The sequence below is a fragment of the Rhamphochromis longiceps genome, linkage group LG22 (genome assembly GCF_057381845.1).
Source record: "Rhamphochromis longiceps isolate RC_006_pf linkage group LG22, R_longiceps_female_GT1.1, whole genome shotgun sequence".
NCBI classification, from domain to species: domain Eukaryota; kingdom Metazoa; phylum Chordata; class Actinopteri; order Cichliformes; family Cichlidae; genus Rhamphochromis; species Rhamphochromis longiceps.
The window spans coordinates 16,194,829-16,222,190 of NC_140577.1; the positions used below are offsets into that span (position 1 = coordinate 16,194,829).

The 27,362-nt window shown below is 43.1% G+C and overlaps 1 protein-coding gene across 4 annotated transcripts; it reads left to right on the forward strand.

Annotated features, from left to right (window-relative positions):
* The first annotated feature begins 1,736 nt into the window (after positions 1-1,736).
* Positions 1,737-27,362, forward strand: LOC146643790 (uncharacterized). Of its 4 annotated transcripts, none has more exons than XM_085397106.1 (6): positions 1,737-1,903; positions 23,568-23,946; positions 24,041-24,212; positions 25,160-25,338; positions 25,413-25,509; positions 26,545-27,362. In XM_085397106.1, the coding sequence occupies exons 2-6, from the start codon at positions 23,571-23,573 to the stop codon at positions 26,699-26,701; spliced, it is 981 nt and encodes a 326-aa protein (XP_085253232.1). In that variant the 5' UTR covers positions 1,737-1,903; positions 23,568-23,570; the 3' UTR covers positions 26,702-27,362. The 4 variants fall into 4 exon arrangements, with proteins under 4 accessions (XP_085253232.1, XP_085253230.1, XP_085253234.1 ...); XM_085397104.1 differs by lacking the exon at positions 1,737-1,903 and adding an exon at positions 11,175-11,226; XM_085397108.1 differs by lacking the exon at positions 1,737-1,903 and adding an exon at positions 20,661-20,804.

Below are 27,362 nucleotides of genomic sequence, written 5' to 3' on the forward strand. Positions count from 1 at the left end.
TGGTGACCTGTTATAAGTGTAACCTGCCTCCCCTCCTACAGCTGGGGTAGATTCCAGCCTTTTCTGTGACCCTGAAATGGATAAGCAGAAAAAAATGTCTGAGTTACTGTAATATCTTCTTCATCTCCCACAGCCTCAGTTTTCCTTAAATTTTCTGACTTCACCAGTTTTTCAGGACTTTCATCATGACTGATGTGAACGTGACCCATCTGAACTCTTTTAGAAATTTGGGATAACTGGATGCACTGGCTTATATTCTTATGGTTGAGCATATGTGGGTTGTTTGGTGAAAAAAATAAAGCTTTTATAGCCTCCAGTTATGCTAATTAGGATGAATTGCATGTGTACAATGCATAATATTTAGGGGGTTAAACACTGTTCATAATGTAAAAATTTGTTATTTGATTTTGTGCTAATGACGCTTTTTCTTTTTACTCTGCCCTTGTCATTAAATGGTTTCCAGATTACTTATAAACTAGGGCTGGGTATCGTCACTGATTTCTAGAATCGATTCAATTCCGATTCACAAGGTCCCGAATCGATTCGATCCACGATTCGATTTAATTCGATTCGATTCAATTTAAATCTGGGAAATTTTGACAGTCAGAAATATAATTCAGATCAGTACATTTACATATTTTTGTATCTATAAAAAGGAAGCTGACACTCGCAAGACTTTATCCAAGCTGTGAGCATCACAGCAGATGCCTTTGTGTCAAAGTAGCTGAAGATAAAACACAGAAAAACATGTAGGTGATTTTCCTGGCCTGGGATTTTATAAAAAATATTCTGCAGTACATCAAAAACGAAAGAAAACCATTAATTAATGAACATTACCTCTGACGTTACAGCGGTTTTATTAGAGACACGGCTAAGCATTTTGCATTTTGAATAATTTTAAAAAGTTTAAATTTGTTCAGTATTGAACAGCAGAAATGAGGTTTTCTTTTCGGAAGAATGTAAAAGGGAAAAAAACAGCGGCTGACAGCGCTGTAAGCAACAGTAGACTTGTGTGTAACAAGCAAGCGAATAATGAAGAAAGCAAAACTGTTCGAGAGAGAGGGGGGGAGGGAGAGAGGGGGAGGGAGAGAGGGAGAGAGAGAGAGCTGCGCATCGCAATGGAAGCAAAACAGTAAAAGAGTGAATTCATGACGATGTTTATGTGAAGCGTTTGGATCTTCTTTTGCTGCTGGTTCGGTCAATATTGTTTGGAGAGAGATCAAACTAACAGCCTTAGAATCAGCGCATAAAGGGCGTGAACACAAAGCGCGGACCCGGATCAGCGAGCTGTCGGCTTTCAGCCCCGACTGTGAGAAAGGCGACATCTAACTGATTCTGATCCGCGGGTCACGCCCTGTGTTTAAGTCTATGTGAAGAATCCCTGTACCTGCTCTCATTTACTGTTTGGTGGTTCTTGAAATTTTGTGAGATGTCACCAGAGATTCTGGCATTTCGGACAAAATAAATTTATATAAAAAAATCGATTCAGGATTTTAATGAATCGATTTTACGTTATCCAAGCCAGAATCGATTTTAATCGATGAATCGATTATAAAAACCCACCCCTATTATAAACCAAATGTACTCTAAACTTCCTTTGAGTTTCATGGACTGTCTCTTTATGGACAGTGGCGACTGACCTTTGATCGTTCTCTAAGGCTGGTGCACCAATCAGCATCCAGGAAACAGCCACCTGCCCAGTCGCTGGGAACAGTGGTTTCTTCCCGTTCTCTCTTCTCCGTGCTGGAGGGAGTACATGTCACAATGTGCTGTCAAAGAAATAATCCTCGTAAGGTCTTATGTGTTTAATATTTCTCTAGAACAAGCTCTTTTCCCACCAGCTCGCTCTTCATGCCAGTTTGAGGACGCAGCAGAGACAAACCACCCAGGTTTCAGCTGAAAGGTAGCTCTCTTACTTATTTTAAAAACACTTGCTGACTTCCGGTTTATGTGACTATGGCGTAGGTCGCACCGAGCGTAGCTCCTGCAGAGTCTAGTTATTATCTAGCATTTCCAGGCACTTTTTGACGGGTTTTTTCTTTTTGTATAGTTCCGAGACAAGACTGTTTTTGCCTTTTGTGTTTACAATGTCGCGTAAGGTTAATAAGAGCGCAAGCACCTCTCAGCCGAACTTGCGGCCTGCTGCTAACACTGCATCCCCGCCTCGTGGTAAAACTTCGCCACGGCCTGGGTCACCCGACACGCCGCTCGTCGATACGGAAAAATTCACGAAGGCTGAACTCCTCTCTGAACTTCGTGAAGAAATTTCATCACTGTTTAAAAAGGAACTGACGGCAGCGTTTGCGGAGAATCTCACGTCTATCAGGTCCGACATACAGCAACTAAAAACGGACCTTTCCTCAGATATAACTACCATGCGGCAGGAATTCGCTGGCCTCAGGAGCACGGTTACGGGGATGGAGCAGTCTCTCTCCACATGTACAGATGATATTGTCCACCTCCAAGCCAAAGTTGATGCGATGTCAAAGGAGTTGGCCAAATTGGAGAATAAATGCGAGGATTTGGAGTCCAGGTCTCGCCGCAATAATATACGCATTGTTGGTGTGCCAGAGGAGAACGTCCTGTCCGCTACAGATGTGTCCGTGCTGTTGATGGAGGCATTTCAGCTTGGGAAGGAGCCGCTTGTAGACAGAGCCCACCGAACTTTGGCCCCCAAACCTAACACCGGTGAACGTCCCCGTGCTGTGGTTGTGAGGCTGCACTATTACGCGGACTGTGCTAGGATTCTCCAGAAGGCCAGCGAGCTGCAGAGAGTGCAGATAAATAATATGACCATTTCTGTGTTCCCCGACCACACCGCTAAGACAGCGCGGGCCCGTGCGGCTTTCAATGAGGTCCGTCGCCAGCTTCGCGGCATCCAGGGAGTCCGATTTGGGATCCTCTATCCGGCAAGACTACGGATCACTTATCAAGGAATGCAGCGCGACTTCGTCTCGCCAGATGAGGCCAAGGAATATATTAAGACAATAACCACAAGATAAAAGATATAGCAGGACAATGTTTGTCTGTTTGAAATAGCGTATGATCCTAATCCAAACATCATTGTGGTAAGCTAAGTTTGTTACTCTGCCAAACACTTGTTTTGTTTTACCTGTCTAATAGTAAAATATAATTGGGTTATTTTTATTTTATTTTATTTGTGCCTTTTAATCTATTGAGAAAAGACTCTGTTGGAGCTTTGGTTTGACACGGTTCGTTTCGTAGTCGGGAGCGTTTTTGTTCAGATTGCTCCGGGTGGGAGCGTGCACTGCCGTCTCCGTCGTTTGGGGATGGGGGCTTTTGCTGTGCAGGGGGGAGGCGGGTGGGTGTGTTTGACGTGTTATTTTTATTCTGAAGCTGTACTTTTGTTGTTGTGGGTTTGCGTTGTGTGTTTGTGTGAGTGTGTTTTTCCCACTTGTTCTTTCTTTGGGGGTGAAGAAATAAGTATTTTCTCTTTTGTCTTTCTGCAATGATCAGCACTTCAGGTCAGTCCTTAGGCAATAGTGGTATTAGATTTTTAACTTGGAATGTCAAAGGTATGAATAGCCCAATTAAACGATCTAAAATATTTACGCATCTTAAACGTTTAAAGAGTGATGTAATGTTTTTGCAAGAGACCCATTTGCGAGATCGGGATCATCTTAGGCTCAGGTGCCCATGGGTGGGTCATACTTTCCATTCAATGTTTAATTCAAAAGCCAGGGGGGTGGCGATCTTAATAAACAGAAGGGTACAGTTTACAGCCTCTGAGATTAAAGCTGACAAAAACGGGAGGTATTTGGTTGTTGTAGGCACCATGTACAATGTACCCGTCCTCTTAGTCAATGTGTATGCGCCAAATTTTGATAATCCAGGTTTTACAGATGCACTTTTGAGTAGTCTCCCTTCCCTTGATACTCATCTTTTGATATTGGGTGGTGACCTAAACTGTGTTATTGATCCTGCCTTAGATCGTTCGAATCCTCGGACCCTGACCCAATCCTCTATGTCCAAGTCTATTTCTGAGTTTATGTCTCAGAATGGTTTTGTAGATCCCTGGAGGTTTTCTAACCCTACTGCCAGAGCGTACTCTTTCTTTTCTCAGGTACATCAGTCCTTTTCGCGGATTGATTATTTTTTTGTGGACGGTTCCCTTATTCCAAAAGTACTGTCATCTACATATCATCCTATTGTCATTTCCGATCACGCACCACTTAGCGTTGACATCAAGCTCATAGCCCAGTCCTCTTTTTCCTCACCCTGGAGATTTAACTCTTTGTTGCTTTCGGATGAGGGGTTTGTTACCTTTATCAAATCCGCAATTGATGAATTTATGGTGTTTAACGACAGCAATACTGTTACGAGGTCATTGCTTTGGGAATCTCTTAAGGCATATGTGCGTGGGCAAATAATTTCTTTCTCTGCCCATTCCACTAAAAGCCACAAAGCCAAACTTCAAACTTTGACTACACAAATTTGTGACATAGATAGACAGGTTGTTGACAGTCCCACTCCCGATTTGCATAAAAGACGACTTGACTTGCAGACTGAATTTGATTTACTTTCTACGGCAGATGCTGAACGTCTTTTACTTCGTGCGCGTGCGACTTATTATGAATATGGTGATAAGCCCAGAAGGCTTTTGGCCCATCAGTTAAAACGTCAGGCCTCGTCTCGATTAATTTCCCAGATTAAAGATGCGGCAGGCAACTCGGTCTCTGATTCAAAGGAAGTAAACGAGGTGTTTAAGACGTACTATTCCTCCCTATATGAATCTGAATCTGCTGCTGACGCCTCAGAGATGGATTCTTTTTTTAACGGTCTTACAATGCCCACTGTCGATCCTGTTATAGCTGAACAATTAGATGCCTCTCTTAGGCTGGATGAAATTGTGCATGCAATCAAGACCATGCACAATGGTAAGGCACCAGGACCTGACGGGTTTTCAGTTGAATTTTTAAAAACTTTTATAGACAAGTTAGCCCCACTACTTCTTTCAGTGTATAATGAATCTTTTGAACGTGGTCTATTGCCCCCTACATTGTCTCAAGCACTAATTACTGTTCTCTTAAAGAAGGGTAAGGATCCTACGTCTTGCACCTCGTATAGGCCTATTTCACTGCTGAATGTTGATGTTAAAGTCTTGGCTAAAATTTTAGCAATTCGCCTTGAAAAGGTTCTTCCTACTATTATTTCAGATGAACAGAATGGCTTTATTAAAGGCCGCCAGCTGTTCTTTAATGTCCGCACGCTTTTGAATGTCATTCTTTCCCAACACTCAACCACTAATCCAGAAGTAGTTATCTCACTTGATGCTGAGAAAGCTTTCGATCGTGTAGAGTGGAGCTTTCTCTTTGCGGTCTTGCAAAGATTTGGTTTCAAGGACAGATTCATTTCATGGATTCGACTGTTGTACAGGGCACCCCAAGCCAGTGTCTATACAAATGGTGTTTCCTCTGGCTACTTCTCATTGTCACGCGGGACGAGACAGGGTTGCCCCCTGTCCCCCCTACTTTTTGCTATTGTAATTGAACCCCTATCTGTAGCTTTGAAGGCCCTTCCTCATTTTCGTGGTATTTCCCGGTCAGGCCTTGACGTAAAATTGTCTTTATATGCAGATGACCTGCTTCTATATGTTTCTGATCCCTTATCTAGCATACCATCGATTGTGTCTCTACTAAACAAGTTCGGCTCTCTGTCAGGTTACAAAATAAATCTTCTTAAAAGTGAATGTTTCCCCATAAATTCTTTAAGTCTTACACTTAAACAATCTGACATTCCTTTTAGACTTAGCCCTGCTGGCTTTAAATATTTGGGAGTTAACATGACTCGTACTTTGTCTTCTCTATACTCTTCCAATTTCTCCCCTTTAATGACTCAAATTCAATCAGATTTTCAGAGATGGAAATCGCTACCTTTGTCCCTAATTGGTCAGATCAATGCTGTAAAGATGAACATTTTGCCTCGATTGTTATTTCTGTTTCAGAGTATTCCTATATTTTTACCTAAAGCTTTTTTCAAAAAGTTAGACCAACTAGTTACATCGTTTTTGTGGGGAGGGAAACACCCCAGGGTGAGGAAATCATTATTACAGAGACTGACATTTGATGGTGGTCTTGCCTTGCCTAACTTTTTATTTTACTATTGGTCCTCTCATGTTCACAAATTGACCCATTGGCTTGAATCTCAAGACCTGCTGTGGTGCAAACTGGAACGCCTGTCGTGCACTTCCTCATCCTTAGAAGCTTTATTATTCTCTCCACTACCACTTAAGCCTTCTCATTTCACCCAAAATCCCGTGGTACAGTCTAGTCTAAGGGTCTGGTCACAATTCAGGAGTCATTTTAAGTACATCTCTGCGTCAGTACACATGCCCATCACGCAGAACCATCTGTTTACTCCTGGCCTCATTGATGGTACCTATGTACAGTGGAAGCGTCATGGTATTAATACATTTAAGGATCTCTATAAAGATGGCACTTTCTTAACTTTTTTAGACCTGTGTTCAGAAACAAATCTTCCGGCTACCAATCTATTCCGTTATTTTCAGGCATGGCATTGCACTTCTGCTCTCTTCCCCTCCTACCCTCTTCTCCCAAATGTCCAACCATGGGAGGAATTCTTATCCCTTAAACCCAATAAGAAGTCAATTATATCTTTAATATATAAACAACTTATGGATTTAAATGTCCATTCCGTTGCTAAAATTAGGGGGGCTTGGGAGCAGGAGTTAGGAATAATTTTTTCGGATCAGCAATGGGAGAAAGCAGTATCCAATGTCCGTTATAGTACGTCCTGTGCCAGGTTACAACTCATCCAGTTCAAGGTGTTGTACAGGGTTTACTATTCAAAGTCTCGTCTGTCTGAGATTTACCCACAAGTGATGGATCAGTGTGAGAGATGTCATGCCACCCCATGTGACCTAGGCCATATGTTCTTTCTGTGCCCAAGACTCCATGGCTTCTGGAGTCAGTATTCAGTTATTCTTTCCAAAGCTCTTGGGACCCAAATCTGCATGGACCCTTTTCTAGCTGTTTTTGGGCTTCCAGTCAACACTGGTCTAACCGACCCTACACACTTCAAAATATTAGCCTTTACATCACTTTTGGCTAGACGTTGCATCTTACTCCTTTGGAAATCTTCAAAGCCACCTTCAGTTTCTTTTTGGTTTAGAGATGTGATGTCATCTCTTAAATTGCAAAAGATAGGCCTTGTGGCGAAGGGCAAATACAGAGAATTTTATTCTATCTGGGGCCCCTTCGTGGACTATTGCAAGTCATTAAACGCTCTACCAGCTGATTAATATCATGTCTCTTCCCCCCCCCCCCCCCCCCCCCTTTTTTTTTTTTTTTTTTTTTTTCTCTTTCCCCCCTTTTGGGGTTTGTGTTTGTTTTGGGTTTCTTATTAGGTTTTGTTTTGTTTGTTTACTTAAGCGTGTGTGTAGGTGTGCCTGTGTGTGTGTTATTGTGTCTGTTCATGTAAGAAAAACTAAAAAATATGTGAGGGGAACAGATTGTGTTGTCATTGTAAACTACTGTACACTTGTCTCTCAATAAAAATATTAAAAAAAAACAAAAAAAAAAAAACACTTGCTCTCCAAGCACACAGGAATGTTTGGAATAATTTTGTCAGCCTACGGGCTCTTTGTTACTGAGCTCGTAATTAATATGCATAATATCACTAACTTTTCAGCCAGAATGAGCAGTCTGTGCTATACCCGGCGTGTAAGGAACCTGTGGGCTCCAGCACTTGCCTCTTGGGTTCTTAAGGCGACGATCCCGCACAAACCTGTGTGCCAGCTAAAGAAAGTAATGGTATTGTCCAGCTTCTCATTTACAGTGAAGACATTCAGGAGATCCTGTGACCTGTATCATTTAGTATCAGATTGTGTGTGTGCAGCGTGGAAAATGATGGAAACGAATGATGTTGGGTCAGAAATTTTGAAGACAACAAGGTAACCAAGTTTTTAGATCCAATTAAAATCAAAGATCCTCTGGAAAAGAGCAGAATTCTTGAAACAGGGTTTATTAAACCGAGTCATATGAACAGCAAGACAACACATAGCAAAGCTAAGTGATAACTAAACCTCACTGTACATTTGACATGCAATCTCTGAGCCATTATTATTATCCTCTACACTCCTGCATTTCACTTAGATCTATTTGTTGATGGCATCTTGATTCTCGTATCTTCTTTCTAACCAAAATATGCTCTTATTTATTTATTTTTCTGTCACACCCTCCACACCAGATGTTCTTAGATCATCACCACTACCTTCTATATTTGCCAAACACCACACAAACCTCCCTATTTCATTTATTATGTGTTTGTGTGATTTATTTATCTGGTTTTCATCCCAGCTCTGTTATTATTAATAGTATTAATATTAGTTTAAATTATTATTGCTATTATTAATTTGTATATATTATAATTATGATCTAGTTTATTTTATGCTCCAGATCCAATTCATCCTTTTTGCACTTGTATTCAATTCAATCAGCTCCATTTTCAACTTATTTAGCTTTTAATCTTTTATTAGGCTGATAATCCAGTAAGGGATCTACTATCCCCATTTATTCCTATTTTATTATTCTCTTCTAGTCAGTTTTGCCCCAGACTCTTTCAGTCTCTCTGTATTTTTGCTTAACAAATATGATCTTTCAAATTAACTTCCTTAAACAGTGATAATACTATTTTTCAGCAGGAGTATCTATTTTCCTCTGTTCAACAATTCTTAATTTTTATGCAAACCTATTTCTTTTCACTACTTTGTTGCTCCTCTCCACACACCTTAAGGATGATTTCTTAATTTCTTTCTTTATTTTTATGTGGAATGCTCCTGACACAACCCCAAAGGGATTTGTGTCTCTGGGCGTCTTTCACTTGTTAGGCAAGTGTGTAAAACCACCACAGTTTGGAGCCACTCAAGTGGGGCAGTGACCTTAACTAAAAGCTTCTTATGAAATGATGAATAAAAAAAATAAGATAATAATATTGAATGCTAGCTGCTTTTATTGCTGTTGTTGTTGTTGTTAAAGCTCCTTTTGTCAAGTATATCTGTCTATAACTGTCATATATGTCCGCACGCGTTGTTTAATAAGTCTACACCTGTTGAATTTGGTTACACATAAGGGTTAAGATATAAAGGATTGCCTCGTTACTAATTTTTAATTGTTACTTGATTATTATCGTTGTTACGGTAATAAGTAAACAATCACATTATGAACAAACGTGATCGAAATAACTCTCTCTGACTCTGTTTGCATGAAGAGCCTGAGGTATTAATAATGCTTAAAGCTTTGAAATAAATATATATATATACATACATACACATACACACACACACACACACACACAGTGGGGCAAGAAAGTATTTAGTCAGCCACCGATTGTGCAAGTTCCCCCACTTAAAATGATGACAGAGGTCAATAATTTGCACCAGAGGTACACTTCAACTGTGAGAGACAGAATGTGAAAAAAAATCCATGAATCCACATGGTAGGATTTGTAAAGAATTTATTCGTAAATCAGGGTGGCAAATAAGTATTTGGTCAATAACAAAAATACAACTCAATACTTTGTAACATAACCTTTGCTGGCAATAACAGAGGTCAAACGTTTACTATAGGTCTTTACCAGGTTTGCACACACAGTAGCTGGTATTTTGGCCCATTCCTCCATGCAGATCTTCTCGAGAGCAGTGATGTTTTGAGGCTGTCGCCGAGCAACACGGACTTTCAACTCCCGCCACAGATTTTCTATGGGGTTGAGGTCTGGAGACTGGCTAGGCCACTCCAGGACTTTCAAATGCTTCTTACGGAGCCACTCCTTTGTTGCCCGGGCGGTGTGTTTTGGATCATTGTCATGTTGGAAGACCCAGCCTCGTTTCATCTTCAAAGTTCTCACTGATGGAAGGAGGTTTTGGCTCAAAATCTCACGATACATGGCCCCATTCATTCTGTCCTTAACACGGATCAGTCGTCCTGTCCCCTTGGCAGAAAAACAGCCCCATAGCATGATGTTTCCACCCCCATGCTTCACAGTAGGTATGGTGTTCTTGGGATGCAACTCAGTATTCTTCGTCCTCCAAACACGACGAGTTGAGTTTATACCAAAAAGTTCTACTTTGGTTTCATCTGACCACATGACATTCTCCCAATCCTCTGCTGTATCATCCATGTGCTCTCATGGCAAACTTCAGACGGGCCTGGACATGCACTGGCTTCAGCAGCGGAACACGTCTGGCACTGCGGGATTTGATTCCCTGCCGTTGTAGTGTGTTACTGATGGTGACCTTTGTTACTTTGGTCCCAGCTCTCTGCAGGTCATTCACCAGGTCCCCCCGTGTGGTTCTGGGATCTTTGCTCACCGTTCTCATGATCATTTTGACCCCACGGGATGAGATCTTGCGTGGAGCCCCAGATCGTGGGAGATTATCAGTGGTCTTGTATGTCTTCCATTTTCTGATGATTGCTCCCACAGTTGATTTCTTCACACCAAGCTGCTTGCCTATTGTAGATTCACTCTTCCCAGTCTGGTGCAGGTCTACAATACTTTTCCTGGTGTCCTTCGAAAGCTATTTGGTCTTGGCCATGGCGGAGTTTGGAGTCTGACTGTTTGAGGCTGTGGACAGGTGTCTTTTATACAGATGATGAGTTCAAACAGGTGCCATTCATACAGGTAACGAGTGGGGGACAGAAAAGCGTCTTACAGAAGACATTACAGGTCTGTGAGAGCCAGAGATTTTCCATGTTTGAGGTGACCAAATACTTATTTGCCACCCTGATTTACGAATAAATTCTTTACAAATCCTACCATGTGAATTCATGGATTTTTTTTTCACATTCTGTCTCTCACAGTTGAAGTGTACCTCTGGTGCAAATTACTGACCTCTGTCATCATTTTAAGTGGGGGAACTTGCACAATCGGTGGCTGACTAAATACTTTTTTGCCCCACTGTATGTATGTGTGTGTGTATATATATATATATATATATATATATATATATATATATATATATATATATAAGATTAAAAACAATAAGTGAGCTGTCATTTTTAGTAAATAAAGACGTCCAGTTATGTAATAATATGATCTAAGTTTAAATGTTTGAATAAGAAATCCATGTTAAGGAGACATCTGTCGTTTCAAGTCATACTGCTTTTAAGAGCCCTTATTTTGAAATCCTGCGCGTTCCTTAAAGAGTTCTTCCTCTCTGAGGAGCACCCGGGAAAGAGCTCAACAACTGTGAGTGAATTTACAACATAAACAGGTTTTGTGGGTCGTGCTGCTGAGCCTGGTCCAGGGGTGGGCTGTGACCGACAGTCTCACAGAGCATTTAACCTAAAACACTGAGCTAATGAAAAACGTGGTGATTTTAAGAAAACATTAGGGCTATACCTTCCAAAAGTACACCTTGTCGCCTTTTCTTAACAACTTTTCTTTGACTTCGAAATGTCATCGAGGTCAAGGAAAGAGAGTAGGATGGTACATAAGGGAGTAGGGAAAAGAGAGCTGAGAATCCTAACGACCTTAAAATGATCTCCGTGAAGCTAACCGCCGCTTATCTGCGGCTTAAATTTTCTTGCGCTCCTGCACTAAGTTTTATGGTAGCGCTTCTCCTTCGTTGCTTATTTTTGTTCAACAGACTAAAAAAAAAGGATTGACACATCAGAATTACGTTTATTATAGTGTGCCTTTGAAGACACAGTAAAGGGGTGTGTGTGTGTGTGTGTGTGTGTGTGTGTGTGTGTGTGTGTGTGTGTGTGTGTAAATGAAGAAATGAAAATGAGGATATGAAGAGAATATGTTTTTTAATTTTTCATTTGATTTACTTCTATTGGAAATTCAGTCAAATCTTGTTGCAGTTGAGAAGAAATTTCCTTTAATTTCTCTGGAATCTTGCGGCATCTTTGTGAATGTTGGCACACAGGTAGGGTTGCCAACCGTCCCTTAAAAAACGGAATCGTCCCGTATTTCGAAACAAAAGTACACGTCCCGTATTGAGCTAATAAGGGACGCACTTTGTCCCGTAATACAGTGAGAATCAAAAGTAGTCTATAAATGTTAATGGAATTAACGCTTTGTTTGAAAACATAATTCCCAGCCCCTCTCCTGCTTTGTGACCAATGAGCTGACAGTGTAACCGGTGTGATTCTGCGTTGTGTCTGATAAAAAAGGTAAAAGAAAGAAAGACCTCCAAGTAAATAATTTGCCCACTCCAGCTCCTCTCCCACAGGGGAATTGTAGAAAAAGGGGCTGGCATTTATTTTTACATTAAACATAAAATATGCATTTACACGTAACACATTTGACATAAGATAAAACAAAAACAACATGAAATCTGACATACCTGATAAAAAAGGTAAAAGAAAGAAAGACCTCCAAGTAAATAATTTGCCCACTCCAGCTCCTACGACCAAATACAGACAGTGGGGAAGAGGATTAGCTCAACCCACCACAGCTCCCAAGCTAGCAAGGAATACATATTCATGCTATCATTTATGGCGCCTAAAACACATTTATGACACACACATACTACACACTTATAACATCTTACAAAAACAGGCTCAATAATGACAATAACTGAATTAAAATCGCAATCATAAACATCAGGGTGGTTAAATATGAATTATGTGTGCTTTAAGGTGCTGGAAAGAAATGACACCCACCTCTCCCACAGGGGAATTGTAGAAAAAGGGGAGAGGCAAAAGGGGTACACTGTATTTATAGTATTGCACCAAAGAAGAAGAAAAGAATGAGGAGGGGCTCTAACTGATAATGAACACAACTACAGGCTTGGAGGTCCTAAAAGTCAGGTATAAAAGGAGAAGTTTGGAGGTTTAGAACACATTTTGTGTAATTATAACAATGTTATTTATGACTCTGTTACATTCACCCCCCAAGAATTACACAAAATCCTAAAGGGTACACCAAAAAAAATATAAACCCACAATAACAGATACAGTGGCCTCAAACAAATTCACATCGCATATACAATGAATTAGATCAGCAACATAGCTTCCTCCAAGGAGGATAAGAGACCTGAGACCTGCTCGGCGCCTAGCAAGATCCCAGGACTTTCTATAGACAAAATGAGGTGCCATTTACACCACACAAAACAGGCCATAATATCTATGGGCGTCACTATCAGACTGCACAGACTGACAAAATACAATGAACTCTGTGCCTGTATTATTCTTTTCCAAAAACAATAGCAATGAAAAACATACAGAAATAAGCAAATTCACACATCAATAACCGCTGCTTGAACAGGTTCAACACCAAGGAGTGTTTCAAGTTGAGCCATTGATTCAATCAAGCGACGAACTGGTTTAATGATTCTACCAAAACGTGTGGTAAGTCCTTGATCCACGTCCACATTTTTGGGTTCAAGAGAATGAAAAGTGTGGGACGGGAAAGCAGCAGGGGAGCCTGGGGAGGCTCCATCACCAGCCAGCCCACCAAGATCAGAAACACCCATTATGGGAGGGGTCCCATGAACGCCATCTTCGACCGGGTCAGCGGCAGATTGCTGATGGATCCATGATAGTGTGCGGTCATCACACTCGCCAATGCTGGAGACGGAATCCACAGTCCAGGTGGCAGGAGGTACAGCTCCTGTGCCCCCAAAAGATGTCACAGACCCATCCAGGTCAGACTCAGCGGGGCCACTGACAACGCTCACAGCAGGATGTGCAGCATCGTCATTCAGTGTTGTGTCCAAGGGCAAAAAGTTAACTTGAAGGAGCAGGTTGCGATGCACCACACGCTCATGACCTTCTTTGTCTCTGATACGGCAGATGTGAAGAGCAGGATCCAAGTCAACTACCGTGTACACAACAGGTTCCCATTTGTCAGAGAGCTTCCTTTTTCCTCTGACTCCCTTGTTTGCCAACAACACCTGGTCCCCTAGTGAAAGAGGCAGACCCTTCACTTTTCTGTTGTACTGGTCAGACTGGTGTCTCTGCTCCATTGTGCTGTGTTCCTGGGCTCGGAGCATGGCAGAGCGCAGGTCATCCATCAGTGACTTGACATAGGTATCATAGTCACAAATGGTGTCATCATGAAGGACATCCCGAAACATGAGGTCAACTGGCAACCTTGGCACCCTCCCAAACATCAGGTAGAATGGCGCAAAGCCGGTGGTCTCGTGTGCCGTACAGTTATACACAAACGTCATGGACTGTATCATCTGCGGCCATTTCTGCTTACATCTGGGGGGGAGGGACCGTAACATGTTTCCAAGGGTGCGATTAAATCTCTCTGTGGTACCATTACCCATGGGGTGGTATGGTGAAGTGTGGGATTTGGCAACGCCACCCAAAACCAGAAGCTCTGCAAGCAGCTCACTCTCAAAACTAGCTCCCTGGTCAGAGTGAATGCGCTGAGGGAAGCCATACACACAGAAGAATCCATCCCAGAGCTTTTTAGCGACTCTCTTAGCTGTCTGATCCTGGCATTGGAATGCATGTGCTAATTTTGTGAAGTGGTCAGTAATCACAAGGACATCCACAGACTTGTTGTTGCTGTCCTCAGCTGACCAGAAGTCAATGCACACAAGTTCCAGTGGAGCACAGGTCTTAATGCTTTCCAACGGGGCCCTAGCTGCTGGCTCTGGGGTCTTGCTGAGAACACACCTGCGGCAATTTCTCACATGACCGCGCACATCCTTCTCCATATCATACCAGAAAAAACGCTGACGAGCCAAGGAGAGTGTGCGAGGTTGACCTTGATGACCAGCATTGTCGTGTATGCCAGACAGCACCACTTGTTTTAGGGAGTCAGGTACCACAAACTGGAATCTCTTGTGTTTGGTCAGTGGGTCCCTCACGACTCTGTAGAGGACACCATTGAGGAATGTGAGCTTATCCCATTGTTTCAGGAGCCGCAACGTATGTTGGTTCTCATGACAGCGCTCACGTCTGGAGGGTCTGCGCTTACGCTCAACATAGCGGGCTACTCTGGAGATCACAGGATCCCCTGTTTGATGAGACAGGAGATCAGCACGGGACAGCGCATGAGTAACATCACAGTCAGGTGGACTGATGGAGGTTAGGTGACCAGCGAGGGATGTTGCACGCTGGCGAGAAGCAGACTCCCACTCACAGAGCGAAGACATGAGAGAAGACACGTCATCAGTTGACAGAGACACATCAAGCACAGCAGAGGGTGGAGCACTGCGTATCGATTGAGGTTGACAGGTCAAACGGAAGGCATCTTGGACACTGGCATCTTTCACACCACTGACTTGCTCTAGCAGCTCAAAGTAGGGCTCCGACAGGAGCCGCTGGGCCAACGGCCTCACAAACGGTTCCCTGCTCAGGGTGTCTGCCACAATGTTCAGCTTTCCAGGAACATATTTGATCTCAAAGCAGTATGGTGCAAGCTTAGAGACCCAACGCTGTTCACAGGCATCCAGCTTTGGCTTAGTCAGAATGTATGTGAGAGGATTGTTATCAGTCCAGACAGTGAACCGATGACCCTTGAGCCAGTGGCTGAACTTATCGCACACAGCCCACTTCAGAGCCAAAAATTCGAGCCGGTGTGCTGGGTATTTGGCCTGACTGCGGCTGAGAGACTTACTAGCAAAGGCTATAGGTCTTGCTCTCTCCTCACCAGCTGGCACCTGGGATAAGACAGCACCCAGCCCATCCATGGAAGCGTCAGTTGAAAGGATGAATGGCCTCTCAAAATCAGGATGTGCCAGCACCGCACAGCTGAGGAGTGCACCTTTGAGTCCCTCAAATGCTTTCTCACAAGCAGGAGTCCAATCTTGAGGGGTGAGCTTGCGAAAAGTTCCAGGTTTCCGACTCCCATGGCAGCCTTTAGTCCTCTTCTGACCGGCAGTTAGAGCAAAGAGTGGCTTCGCAATACGAGAGCACCCTGGAATAAAATGCTGGTAAAACATCACCATGCCAAGGAAGGATCTCACTTTCCTCTGAGAAGGGGTGCAACCGTCACCATCCATAAGGTCAGTCTTCTGAAAATTGGCGATAACCCTCACTTTATCCTGATCAACCGAGACACCACCAGCATCCACGACATGACCCAAAAACCTCACAGAGCGTCTGAGAAAGGGACATTTTTTCTGCGCCAGCTTCAGATTGCTGGTCCTCAGGCGAGAGAAAACAATCTCAAGACGTCTTAGGGCCTCCTCTTCTGAAGGCGCAAACACCAGCAGGTCATCAAGATAACACAGGAGGCTGGAAAAGTTCAAATCACCAAAGATGCTGAGCATCATCCGCATGAAAGATGCTGGGCTGTTGCATAGACCCTGGGGAAGTCTGTTGTACTCATACAGGCCAAGAGGTGTAGTGAAAGCAGTGTACCGTCTGTCAGACTCATGGAGGGGAACGTTGTAGAACCCAGATGTGAGGTCCATGGTGCTGAAGAAAGCATTCCCACCAAGGGCAGCAAGACAGTCAGCCTGATGGGGCAGTGGGTGAGCATCCTTAATGGTTTTGGCATTGAGCCAGCGGAAGTCAGTGCATATCCTCAAGTCACCTGACTTCTTCCAAACCATTACCAGTGGCGAGGCGTATTCGCTGGTGGACTTACTGATGATGCCTTTCATCTCCATGTCTGACAGCACCTCTCGCAACTTGTGATAGTGAGCCGGGGGTACTCTGCGATAGGGAAGCCTGAAAGGGCGGTCGTCAGTGAGGTGGATACGATGGACAAAGTCTTTCACCTCACCACAGTCCAGTTTGTCTCTAGAGAACACATCTTGGTAAGTCAACACAAGCTCCACCAATTTCCTCTTCCACCCATCTGACACTTCACAGCCCTCAATATCAATGTCAGCCAACCCAGCATCTTTGAGTAGCTGTGCAGAGTCAGGCACAGAGTCTGATGAGGGGGGAAAACTGGTATGCTGGTCAGAGTCTCGCAGAGACCTTGAGTGATGGGCAGGTCCTCCACAGCAATACAAGGAAAGACATCCGCAATCTTAGCATTGCGACGAAGTGTCACAGGGCTCTCTGTTGGGTTAACGACTTTCATAGGGACCCAACGATCTCCCCACATGGGTGTTATAATGCGCCCCACCATTATGTTCTTTGGAGTGGAACGGGCTGACGTGGGTTCCACAACGACAGTACTTCCTGGAGACACGAGGGCAGAAGGTGGCAGCTTTCCCCAAACTACATATTCTTTTTGTGGCAGGAGAGTGACACTCTTCCGCAACCTGACTGTACCTACTTTATCTGGCAACACAGGAGCAGACCACCGTGAGATACAGCTCAGCAACTGCAGGAAGTCTTCACAATCAGTGCCAGTGTAATTGGAGTTAATAAGCTCCCAGTACTTTGTATCAGCCTTCATCTTCTGAATGATGGGCCGGATCACATTGCTCCCCACGATGAGCTCATCTTTTTGCCCAGGAACCACAAATGTTGGTACAAGAAACCTAGTCCCATATACTTCAATGTCCAAATCATAGATGCATTTCGGTTGTGTGAGAAGGCCACCGCAACCAACCAGCACCACATTTTCAGGGATATGCTGCGGAATCAGAGCAACACCAGCGGCTCTTAGCTTGCTATCAGCCTCTTCACTTAGTGTGCATGACATACTTCCTGAATCAAGCATGCTTGTCAGGGAACACCGGCCACTGACCGACACTGGAGTGTAAAACAACTCACTAGCCCTGCCAACTCTTTGTGAACCCATAATAACAGTCTTCTCATCAGAGAGGCTACTACAGCAGTTAACATATATGGCTTCTGGGTCTGTTGCATTTCTGAGGGTTTCATCAACACTGCCCATGCTACCCCTCTCGTTACATGGGCTGGCTAGTTTAAAGCAGCATCGGTGGGAGGAGGGACTGAAACGCTTGGTTTCTGGTGCAACTGTGGGCATTCACGCCTCATGTGTCCAGGGTCAAAGCAGCTGTGGCATAGCTTGTACAGCCTACAATGCACATGGGTTGTGTGTTCATGTGAGCCACACACTCTGCACGAAGCACGATGAGCATTGCGGTGCCCATGGGAATGACCTGTGGGTTGTGGGCACCTAGGACCAGTGGCTAGTGATGCAGTGCACATGGACAGAACCTTGTCAAACAGTGCTACCATCTGTTGAACACCTGGCTCAGCTGGAGGAGGGCCAGAAACTGGCAAAGATGGGGGCATGACATGTAGAGTCAAAGGAGGACAAGCAGAGGGCTGCTGCACACTTACCATGCCATCAGAAGAGAGAGGCTGACATGTGGCTGCAGAGGGAACAGAGGGCATAGGATACGAGGCTGGCTCATGTGTTACTGGGACTGCTTGAGCACCGCTGGAGTGGGGCTGGCTGTTAACAGCGACAGGGCTCTGATGCGGGATGGACAGACTTGCTGTATTATGAGACAAAACACTAGACTGTCTCATTTTCCTCACATAGTTGTCCAGACGGCTCTGAACCTCAGCTGCAGTCCACTCCTCAGGGGCCTTCAGTTGAAAAGACAACGTAAGACTGTGGTCAGGACAGTGATTAATGAACATCGAAACAACCTCACTACTGGGGTCCTCTACCATCTTGCCGCGCCTGCGGAGACACTCATCAGCAGCATCAATAGACTTGTTCAACCGGATCCAGTAATCCATGGCGTTCTCACCTGGACGTGGCACAGTACTGTAGAAATCTTTCATGGGCAGGCTGGAATATGTCAAGTCGCTGAAGTTAGACCTCAGTATGTCAAACACAGCAGTAATAGGATCATTCCGATTCAACTCAGGGCAGCAACGAAGTGACACCTTGACCACATCTCTGGCTTTGCCAGTTAGTCTAGACATTAATATGGCAAACATTTCTTCATCTGTGTCACAGCTGATTCTGTGCAGATAACATCTCATCATGTCCTCCCATTCACCGATGGGAAATAGATCTGTGTTGTCACCCTTGAAGTATGGTGGAGCTTTGGTGTCTGACTGAACAACAACCTTCAGCTGGGACTGGTCATTGCAGCTCGAGGGCACATTCTGGGGAGACTGTGGCTGGGTGGGGGCTGGCTGGTGCATAGAGTTAAGAGAGGATGTGATATTTTCCCCAATTTGCTTTGCTAAGTCAGTGATCAAGCTGCTCAACATGTCACTAGTGACAGCCTGGGTGTGTGTTTGGCGTTCGCAAGCAGCTGGTGTGGAGCTAGCTGCTGGCATTAATGGTGAGTGCATCACTGGCTGGTCTACAGTGTGGGCACCAATACCCGGGACTACTGGCCTACCCCTCCCAAAAAAACTTTGGAGCAATCTGATGACCCCTCCCCAAACCAAAGGTCATATTACTCCCCGCAGAGAACAGATCAGGCAAAGCGCTATCCACAGTTTCCTCACTTAACATGTTGGCCCAAGTGAGATATCACTGTTCAACAGCAAAAAAAAAACGAGCCTAACCCCCACACACAATTATGCAAAACTTCACAAAACAATGAAATGTGGGGAGAAGAAAAAAAACATCAAAGAATCAAAACACCATAGAAAATAAAATGTTGTTTTCTCCTCTCAATTAAAACAGGCTGTAAAAGCCAATATCAATAGAGAAAAAAAAATTACAATCCGCGCCTGTATAATTTGAGGCAACAATATGAAACAGTGACAGAAATGATCACCTACGTATTTGCCCTTTAAGTTCACACGTGACAGAGATGCCTGCAAGCCAAATTACGGGGCATCGATCACACACGCGATATAAAAACCTGTGAGTCAAAGCGCAGGGCACAGGATTCTGGCACACAGCTGCAGAGAGGAGGCGGGAAAACAGCGGCAGCAGAAGGAGGAGGGGTGGATCGCGGATTGGCGATGTGACGGGTCAGCGGCACCAAGTGTAACCGGTGTGATTCTGCGTTGTGTCTGATAAAAAAGGTAAAAGAAAGAAAGACCTCCAAGTAAATAATTTGCCCACTCCAGCTCCTCTCCCACAGGGGAATTGTAGAAAAAGGGGCTGGCATTTATTTTTACATTAAACATAAAATATGCATTTACACGTAACACATTTGACATAAGATAAAACAAAAACAACATGAAATCTGACATACCTGATAAAAAAGGTAAAAGAAAGAAAGACCTCCAAGTAAATAATTTGCCCACTCCAGCTCCTACGACCAAATACAGACAGTGGGGAAGAGGATTAGCTCAACCCACCACAGCTCCCAAGCTAGCAAGGAATACATATTCATGCTATCATTTATGGCGCCTAAAACACATTTATGACACACACATACTACACACTTATAACATCTTACAAAAACAGGCTCAATAATGACAATAACTGAATTAAAATCGCAATCATAAACATCAGGGTGGTTAAATATGAATTATGTGTGCTTTAAGGTGCTGGAAAGAAATGACACCCACCTCTCCCACAGGGGAATTGTAGAAAAAGGGGAGAGGCAAAAGGGGTACACTGTATTTATAGTATTGCACCAAAGAAGAAGAAAAGAATGAGGAGGGGCTCTAACTGATAATGAACACAACTACAGGCTTGGAGGTCCTAAAAGTCAGGTATAAAAGGAGAAGTTTGGAGGTTTAGAACACATTTTGTGTAATTATAACAATGTTATTTATGACTCTGTTACAACAGCACACTTATGACAATTCGAGTATGACAATTCAGATTACCGCTCATCTCATTGGTCGAGGAAAGGTCGCTTACGGAGAAAATACCGGAAGACAACAGATGACCACAACAAGAAGCATGGCCAACAGGGAAACAAACGCCGACACTGCGGTGCAAGTCTCGGACGACAGTACACCTAAAGCTGGGCAGACACTGTGCGATTTTTTCAGTCGCGTTATTCAGCTCCTGCTCAAACTGCACGATTGACTCGCAGGGGTTAAAAGTTGGTAGGTCACGATGCAGGTCTCACACTATACGGCCCGATGCTCTGATGCGACCTGAGTGCTCACACTGTGCCTCCATAAAATGAAGGTTATAACAGAAAATCTGTCGCTCGCTCTCTCTGTCTCTCACTCACACAGACACACCACCACCATCAACTTTGCTAAATTGCTAATGAAAAACATTGATCAGGCAGCTGTGATTGAGCAGCAATGTAAATCCAACTATTTTCATGGTTGTTGTGGTCGTGATAATTTTGTGAGGCCACATCGAAAAGGCTCGGATGAGCTTTCCAAAGTTCTACAAGTTGTGCCTCCATCGCTTGTGTCCAGATCACACGCTGCACAGCCGTGCTGCTCCGTCTTTTTCGCTGACATTTGTGTTTGCGCGTGCGCAGTGTGACAAACTGCGGTGACACCCTCACGACCAAGCGATTGATGATCGGGAGCTGGTCGTGAGGTGTTAATCGCGTCTCGTTACCCCACGTATACTACACGATGCACGATGAAGGCCAAAATCGGGCCGATCGCCAAATCGGTCGCATGACTCAAAAATCGGTTCAAAATGGGCCAAAAATCGCACAGTGTGAGCCCAGCATTACACTCACACAGACACACACACCACCACCATCAACTTTGCTAAATTGCTAATGAAAAACATTGATCGGGCAGCTGTGACTGAGCAGCAATGTAAATCCAACTATTTTCACGGTTGTTGTGGTCGTGATAATTTTGTGATGCCACATCGAAAAGGCTCGGATGAGCTTTGAAAAGTTCTACAAGTTGTGCCTCCATCGCTTGTGTCCAGATCACACGCTGCACAGCCGTGCTGCTCCATCTTTTACACCAACGTTTACGTGTTTGCGCGCGAGCAGTGTGAGCGGCTGTGATGAGACCCTCACGAGCGATTGATGATCGGGAGCTGGTCGTGAGGTGTTAATCGCTTCTCGTTACCCCACGTATACTACACGATGCACGATGAAGATCACTCAAAAATCGGCTCAAAATGGGCCTAAAACCGCACAGTGTGAGCCCAGCATTAGAGCAGCAATGTTTGTTCCCCTCAGAGAAAGGGAAGAATGGGAAAAGGAAAACACCTGGCTGGAAAAAGTTAATATGGGCATGTGCAGTGAATATCAGCGCTATGTGGCCAGAAGTGTGATAATATAATTTATTTTGTGTAATAAACGACTGCAAGGATAGATGATTACAAATAGATGACTAATACATAAAAGTAATACATAGATGAATAATGATGATGAGTTAAGATGCGTAATCATGGGAACAAGCGGGTTTACAAACAGGAGCAGCTGATTAGCATTAGAAAAGCTGAAATAATACCTCAACTGAAGCCAATTGTACTAAATGCACTAAATGTGCACTGTTACAAGAATGTTTTTCTTTCTATTGTTTTCTATTATTTTAAGTTAAGCAGGACAGAGTTCTTTTAAAGAAAGATTTACTTATATTCTCAAAAGTTAAGCATGACAGGCTTCTGTTTAAGAAGGAGACCTGTTTTATCGTGTTAATGTTGTCATTTTGAGCTAAAAATAAATGGCTAAATGATCATTTGTTTCACATGTGTTCATATCACAAAGAATAAACATCTACTTAAATCAAATTCAAGTCAAATGGTTAAAAAAATAATTTCACACACAAAAAAAGAGCTAGAAAATTCACCACACTGGGAAGGGTGAAGACAACTGGGTCGCCCGGCCCTGGCCACGAGGTGTCCCTTATTTATTTTTCAGGGAGTTGGCAACCCTACACACAGGTAGAGTAATCAACTGAGAATTTCATGTCAACTATTATGTCCTTTAATTTCTCCAGAGTCATTGAGTGCATGGAGCTGAAGCTCTGCACACATACAGTGTGGGTGTCCCACAAGAGGAATTAGTTGAAACTTTTTTGTTAATTGGTAATTGTTCTTCATAATTCTGGGTCACTCAGTAAGATTAACTTAAAATGATTAAGTAATGAGAATAATTTAAGGGCTGATCCATTTTTAAATACCTTCGGAAACTTACTAAACAGATTTAGATCATTCTTCCAGTCAAGTCAGGGTTAGCCTTGAAAATTCTGCATTTGTGAATACAAATATTTCAGTTAAAAGCAAATTGGTAGTATTCATTGAACAGATTCCAGTCTTGATTATTTTCACAGTTGTTTCACATCCTGGGGCAGGATGAGTCCCCTGGCCTGCAACCATAAGTACTGCATTGTAATACACTAAAATAAAAGATTTGCCAACTCACGATCACAGAAAATACAACCATGTACATCCATTTTTTTAAACTCCATTTGAAAAGGTTTTTTTTCTGTTTGGTCACCTGACTCCATTCAAAATCTTTAAGAATGCAGCGATTCATTAGAAACCTTCCCAAGCAAAATGCACTACGAGCTTGGCTACGTAATGGTGTCACGGCAGCTGTCAATGACGTGGGTCTGCCGTAGTGAAACTACAATGTTCAGGAAATGGACTAGAAAAAGCAATTCTTATGTACTTAATACTAAATACACGTCAACGTTTGACAGGTACCACCGTAGCATTGGTTACCAATGTCATTCACTTTACCTGTCAGTGGTTCTAGTCATCTGGATGATACATTTGGGGATAATAAAAAAGATAAAACTGGATTTTAACTAATGTCAATGCTAGGCAATAATCCAGATCGTAGTGTAAAGTTTGGAAACAGGTGGGAACTGGTCCCAGTGCCTTTCTTTTCTGTTTACCCTCTCCTTTACGAATCCTGTGCTTTATCCAATCAGACGATGGCAGAGGACAAACCGTGGGCTCTGATCTCAGAGGTGGGCGAGCAGGGTTTCATCGAAGAGGTCACTGACATAATAAAACAACACTTCAACATAATCTGCCTCAGAGACTTTCTACAAAACCCCCAGCAGCACGGCCCAAAGATCCAGGCCATACTGATGTGGAACTCCTTCCCTGCAGCCGAGCCGTCGCTGTTCAGCTCGCTTCCATCACTAAAAGTGGTCGCCAATGGAGGAGTGGGCATCGACCACCTGGATGTGCCGTACATTACCAGTCTCGGGGTGAAGGTGGCCAACACGCCCGGCGTGGTGAGTGTCGCCACTGCAGATATGGCTATGGGTCTGCTGCTGGCATCCGCAAGAAAGATAGTTGAAGGTGAGGTCAAAGGTTGAAATCTGATCCCAGGGTGGAGCAGTTTGAGTAAAACCCAAAGATATTTAAACTGGAAATATGGCAATGTTTCTCATAGGTCACCAAATAGCTATTGACCCCAAGACTACCAGTATACCACAAAGCCTGGTGGGAGTCGAAGTCACCGGGTCGACTCTGGGGATCATCGGAATGGGACACATCGGATACAAAATTGCTCAGAGAAGCAAAGGATTTGATATGAAGATCCTGTATCACAACAGACACAGAAGGTAAGCACCAATTCATCGAACAGATCAAAAAAATCCTGCTAAAGTGACCTGAATAGATACACAGTACTTCACTACTGCCAGAAGTATTCACTCACCCAATGCAAAACTCAGATGTAGCGTTGTAAATAGGGATGGGTATTGATAAGATTTTCACGATTCCGATTCCGTTTTTCGATTCTGTTTAATGATTCGATTCTTTATCAATTCTCTTATCAATTCTTTTTAAAAAAGGAGAACACTGAGGTCGATTAGCTTAGAACTTTGTTTAATATCTTCTCTTTGAACAAGATAGAAATTTAGGAGTAACATGGCCTTACAAACCCAACAGTGAGATCTTAAGAGATCCAGCCTATGGCTCTTCAATGGGGTGTCACAGGGTCCCCAGGAAAAAAAAATTGTAAACGTAAAATAATAAAATAAATATTCTTCTGTAGCAATAACAAAGTATAAAATAAATTATTCTGTAGCAATTACACAAGAATATCCAGTAATGTCCCTGCCTACAATTAAACACATTCACTTACTGAACTTTCGTCTATCCTGGCCCGAAAGGAGATGCTACCGGTAGACTGCAGCGAGAACTGCCAGCATCTGAGCCAGCCAGACTCTGTCTGTCTCTCTCATCATGGTCACCTAAATGCACAGTAATGGCAGGCTTTGTAAAAAGGCAGATCGCGCTAACATAATATGCACTGTTAGTTGATTATTCACCTGCCGCATTAACGGGAGAGGACGTGCAAACGTTACCGCTGCTGCTGGGTTGAGATTCACGAGTCCGGAGCGGAATTAAAAACACGACATTCATTTGAGGTCATCGTGTGTTTTGTGAGCAAATGCTTTTGGCACTATAGTGTTTTTGAATCCCAGCTTTTAAAGAAATCTGACATTAATAAATGTGGCAGCATTAACTGTACATTTGTGATTGCTTTTTTTTTTGTGCTGTTCAGGAGCGTTGAAGATGAGCAGTCAGTGGGGGCGAGTTACTGTGAGAACATGGATGACCTGCTGAGGGAGGCCGACTTTGTTGTGCTCGTTGTCAACCTTTCCCCTGAAACCAAAGGCCTGATCAGCCACAGGGAGCTGTCCCTCATGAAACCCACTGCAACCCTGGTCAACGTCAGCAGAGGTGAGGATACTGTGACTGCGAGTCTTCACCAGTCTCTGAGTTTCAGCCTGATTTTGTGACTTTTCATGTTTCAGGTCTGGTTGTTGATCAGGATGCTTTAGTCAAAGCTCTGCAGTCTGGAGAAATTCGAGCAGCAGCTTTAGATGTGACTCATCCTGAACCTTTACCCAGGTAATATGTCTCTGAAGACACCCACGCTCTGCAGCCAGAGCAGTACATCACATAATAATAATGATGAACTCTTACATGTGAGGCACTCAAGGTTAATGGCTTCTTGCATACAGTGTAAACAGACTCTTATTAGAACAAAACAGGGCCTTTAAGTTGTGTTTTAAGCCATGCAGTGCTGGTTTCAGTGTGACGCTTGAAGAATCTTACATTTAATATTTTTTCAAGATGTACAGTTAAGTCCATTATTTGTCAGACAAAGACAAAATCTTTGTAATTTTCCCTCTGTTCACCACCCAGTGGATTTTAAATCAAACAGTCTGATTAAGACGCAGACTTTCAGCTTTAATTCAAGGGGTTCAACAGAAGTAATAGATTAACTCTTTAGGAATTACAGACATGTTTATATATACATTTACACATTTTTTAGACACTCAAAATTAATTGGAAAAACTAAAAACAAAAGCTAAATATAAGGACGGGTTTCAACAGTTGTTTAAAAATCCTCTGCTGTCAATGACTTACTGAAGTCTAGAACCAATGAGTGTCACCAGATGCTGTGTTTTCTACTCTGCCAGAGCTTTACTGCATCCGCCTTCTTTTTCAGCTGGTTTGTGGGTCTCTCTTCTTTCAGTTTTGTCTTCACTATCTGAAAAGGATCTTTTATTGGGTTGAGATTATGTGACTGACTTGGCCATTGAATAGTATTCCATTTTTTTGCCTTGAGAAATTCATGAGAGTATTTTTTCATTGTAGATTGTGACAATATTACACCTACCTCCCTGAGAGTGTTTGTGATTTGGTTAGGTATTAACAATGGAAATGATTCTGTCATCATGCACTTTTGTTGTCTTCTGTGGTGTTTCAGTCTGAGCCGTTTTTCCTCGCTCTCTCTGATGTGTTCATTTTGTTTGGAGAGGAAAATATCCCCCCTTTACCAGCCTGTGCATGCAGTCACACAAAATGGGATGAAAATTAAAGGAAGCATGAATGAACATCAGCTGTCTCCTGATGCTTTTCTTGCTGTGTTCTGTGCAGGGATCACCCTCTCCTCAGCCTGCCTAATGTACTCATCACACCCCACGTTGGCACCTACACCTATGCTACAATAAAACGGACGGTTCAGTGCATGGTGGATAATGCCGTAGCAGCTGTGAATGGCCTACCTGTTCCCAATGAAGTCAAGTTGAAATGATTTTAATTAATATTGCCAAGAATTTTTTCTATTTTTTTCTGTCCCTCCTATAAAAGAAGGTGAGCTGGTGTTAGTTAGAGATTTATTTTTGGCTCTTTGGTTTTATTGTGGACACTTGTTGGGCAACAAACTGTAAAAACGTAGGTTTTTGTGAAGAATAGGACAATATTCCTGCTATAGGATAAACTGTGTTGAATCTCTGACTGACTGTTGAAACTTTAATTCGTTTGAGGAAAAACTGTTTCATGTTCACGTTAGCAAAAAACTTGCAATAAAAGTCAAAGAACGAAAGAAAAGTTGCAGCTTGAATGCAACCACTCTTAGTTTATTAATCGAGTTTAAAAAAAAAAACTTCTTATTTTTACATGTCACATGTTTTTAAAGTATGTTGATGTCATTTCAGTGGAAAATATGTGTAATTATTATTATAATTCTTACTCATTATTATTACTCACTTCCTACTAACACAAGGCCTTTTAGGTGGGTGGAAAGTCTTTTTGGGGAAGTTGCAAGGCTGATATGTGACTGCTTGTCAAAGAGTGACCATCTTTTCCTGTTTGGAACCAGGCTGATAACTCTGACCATGGTGCACTTATGCCCTGGACTGCTGGCCAGAATTACATCTCCAGCTTTGAAAGAAAAATAAATCTTGTGTACCCTA

Bases quoted from the DNA above. Each gene is read 5' to 3' on its own strand.
- LOC146643790 (XM_085397105.1), top strand. From the start codon at position 23,445: ATGTCAATGCTAGGCAATAATCCAGATCGTAGTGTAAAGTTTGGAAAC. The intron at 24,213-25,159 runs GTAAGCACCAAT...TGTGCTGTTCAG, and splicing joins TATCACAACAGACACAGAAG to GAGCGTTGAAGATGAGCAGT. The intron at 25,510-26,544 runs GTAATATGTCTC...TGTTCTGTGCAG, and splicing joins CATCCTGAACCTTTACCCAG to GGATCACCCTCTCCTCAGCC.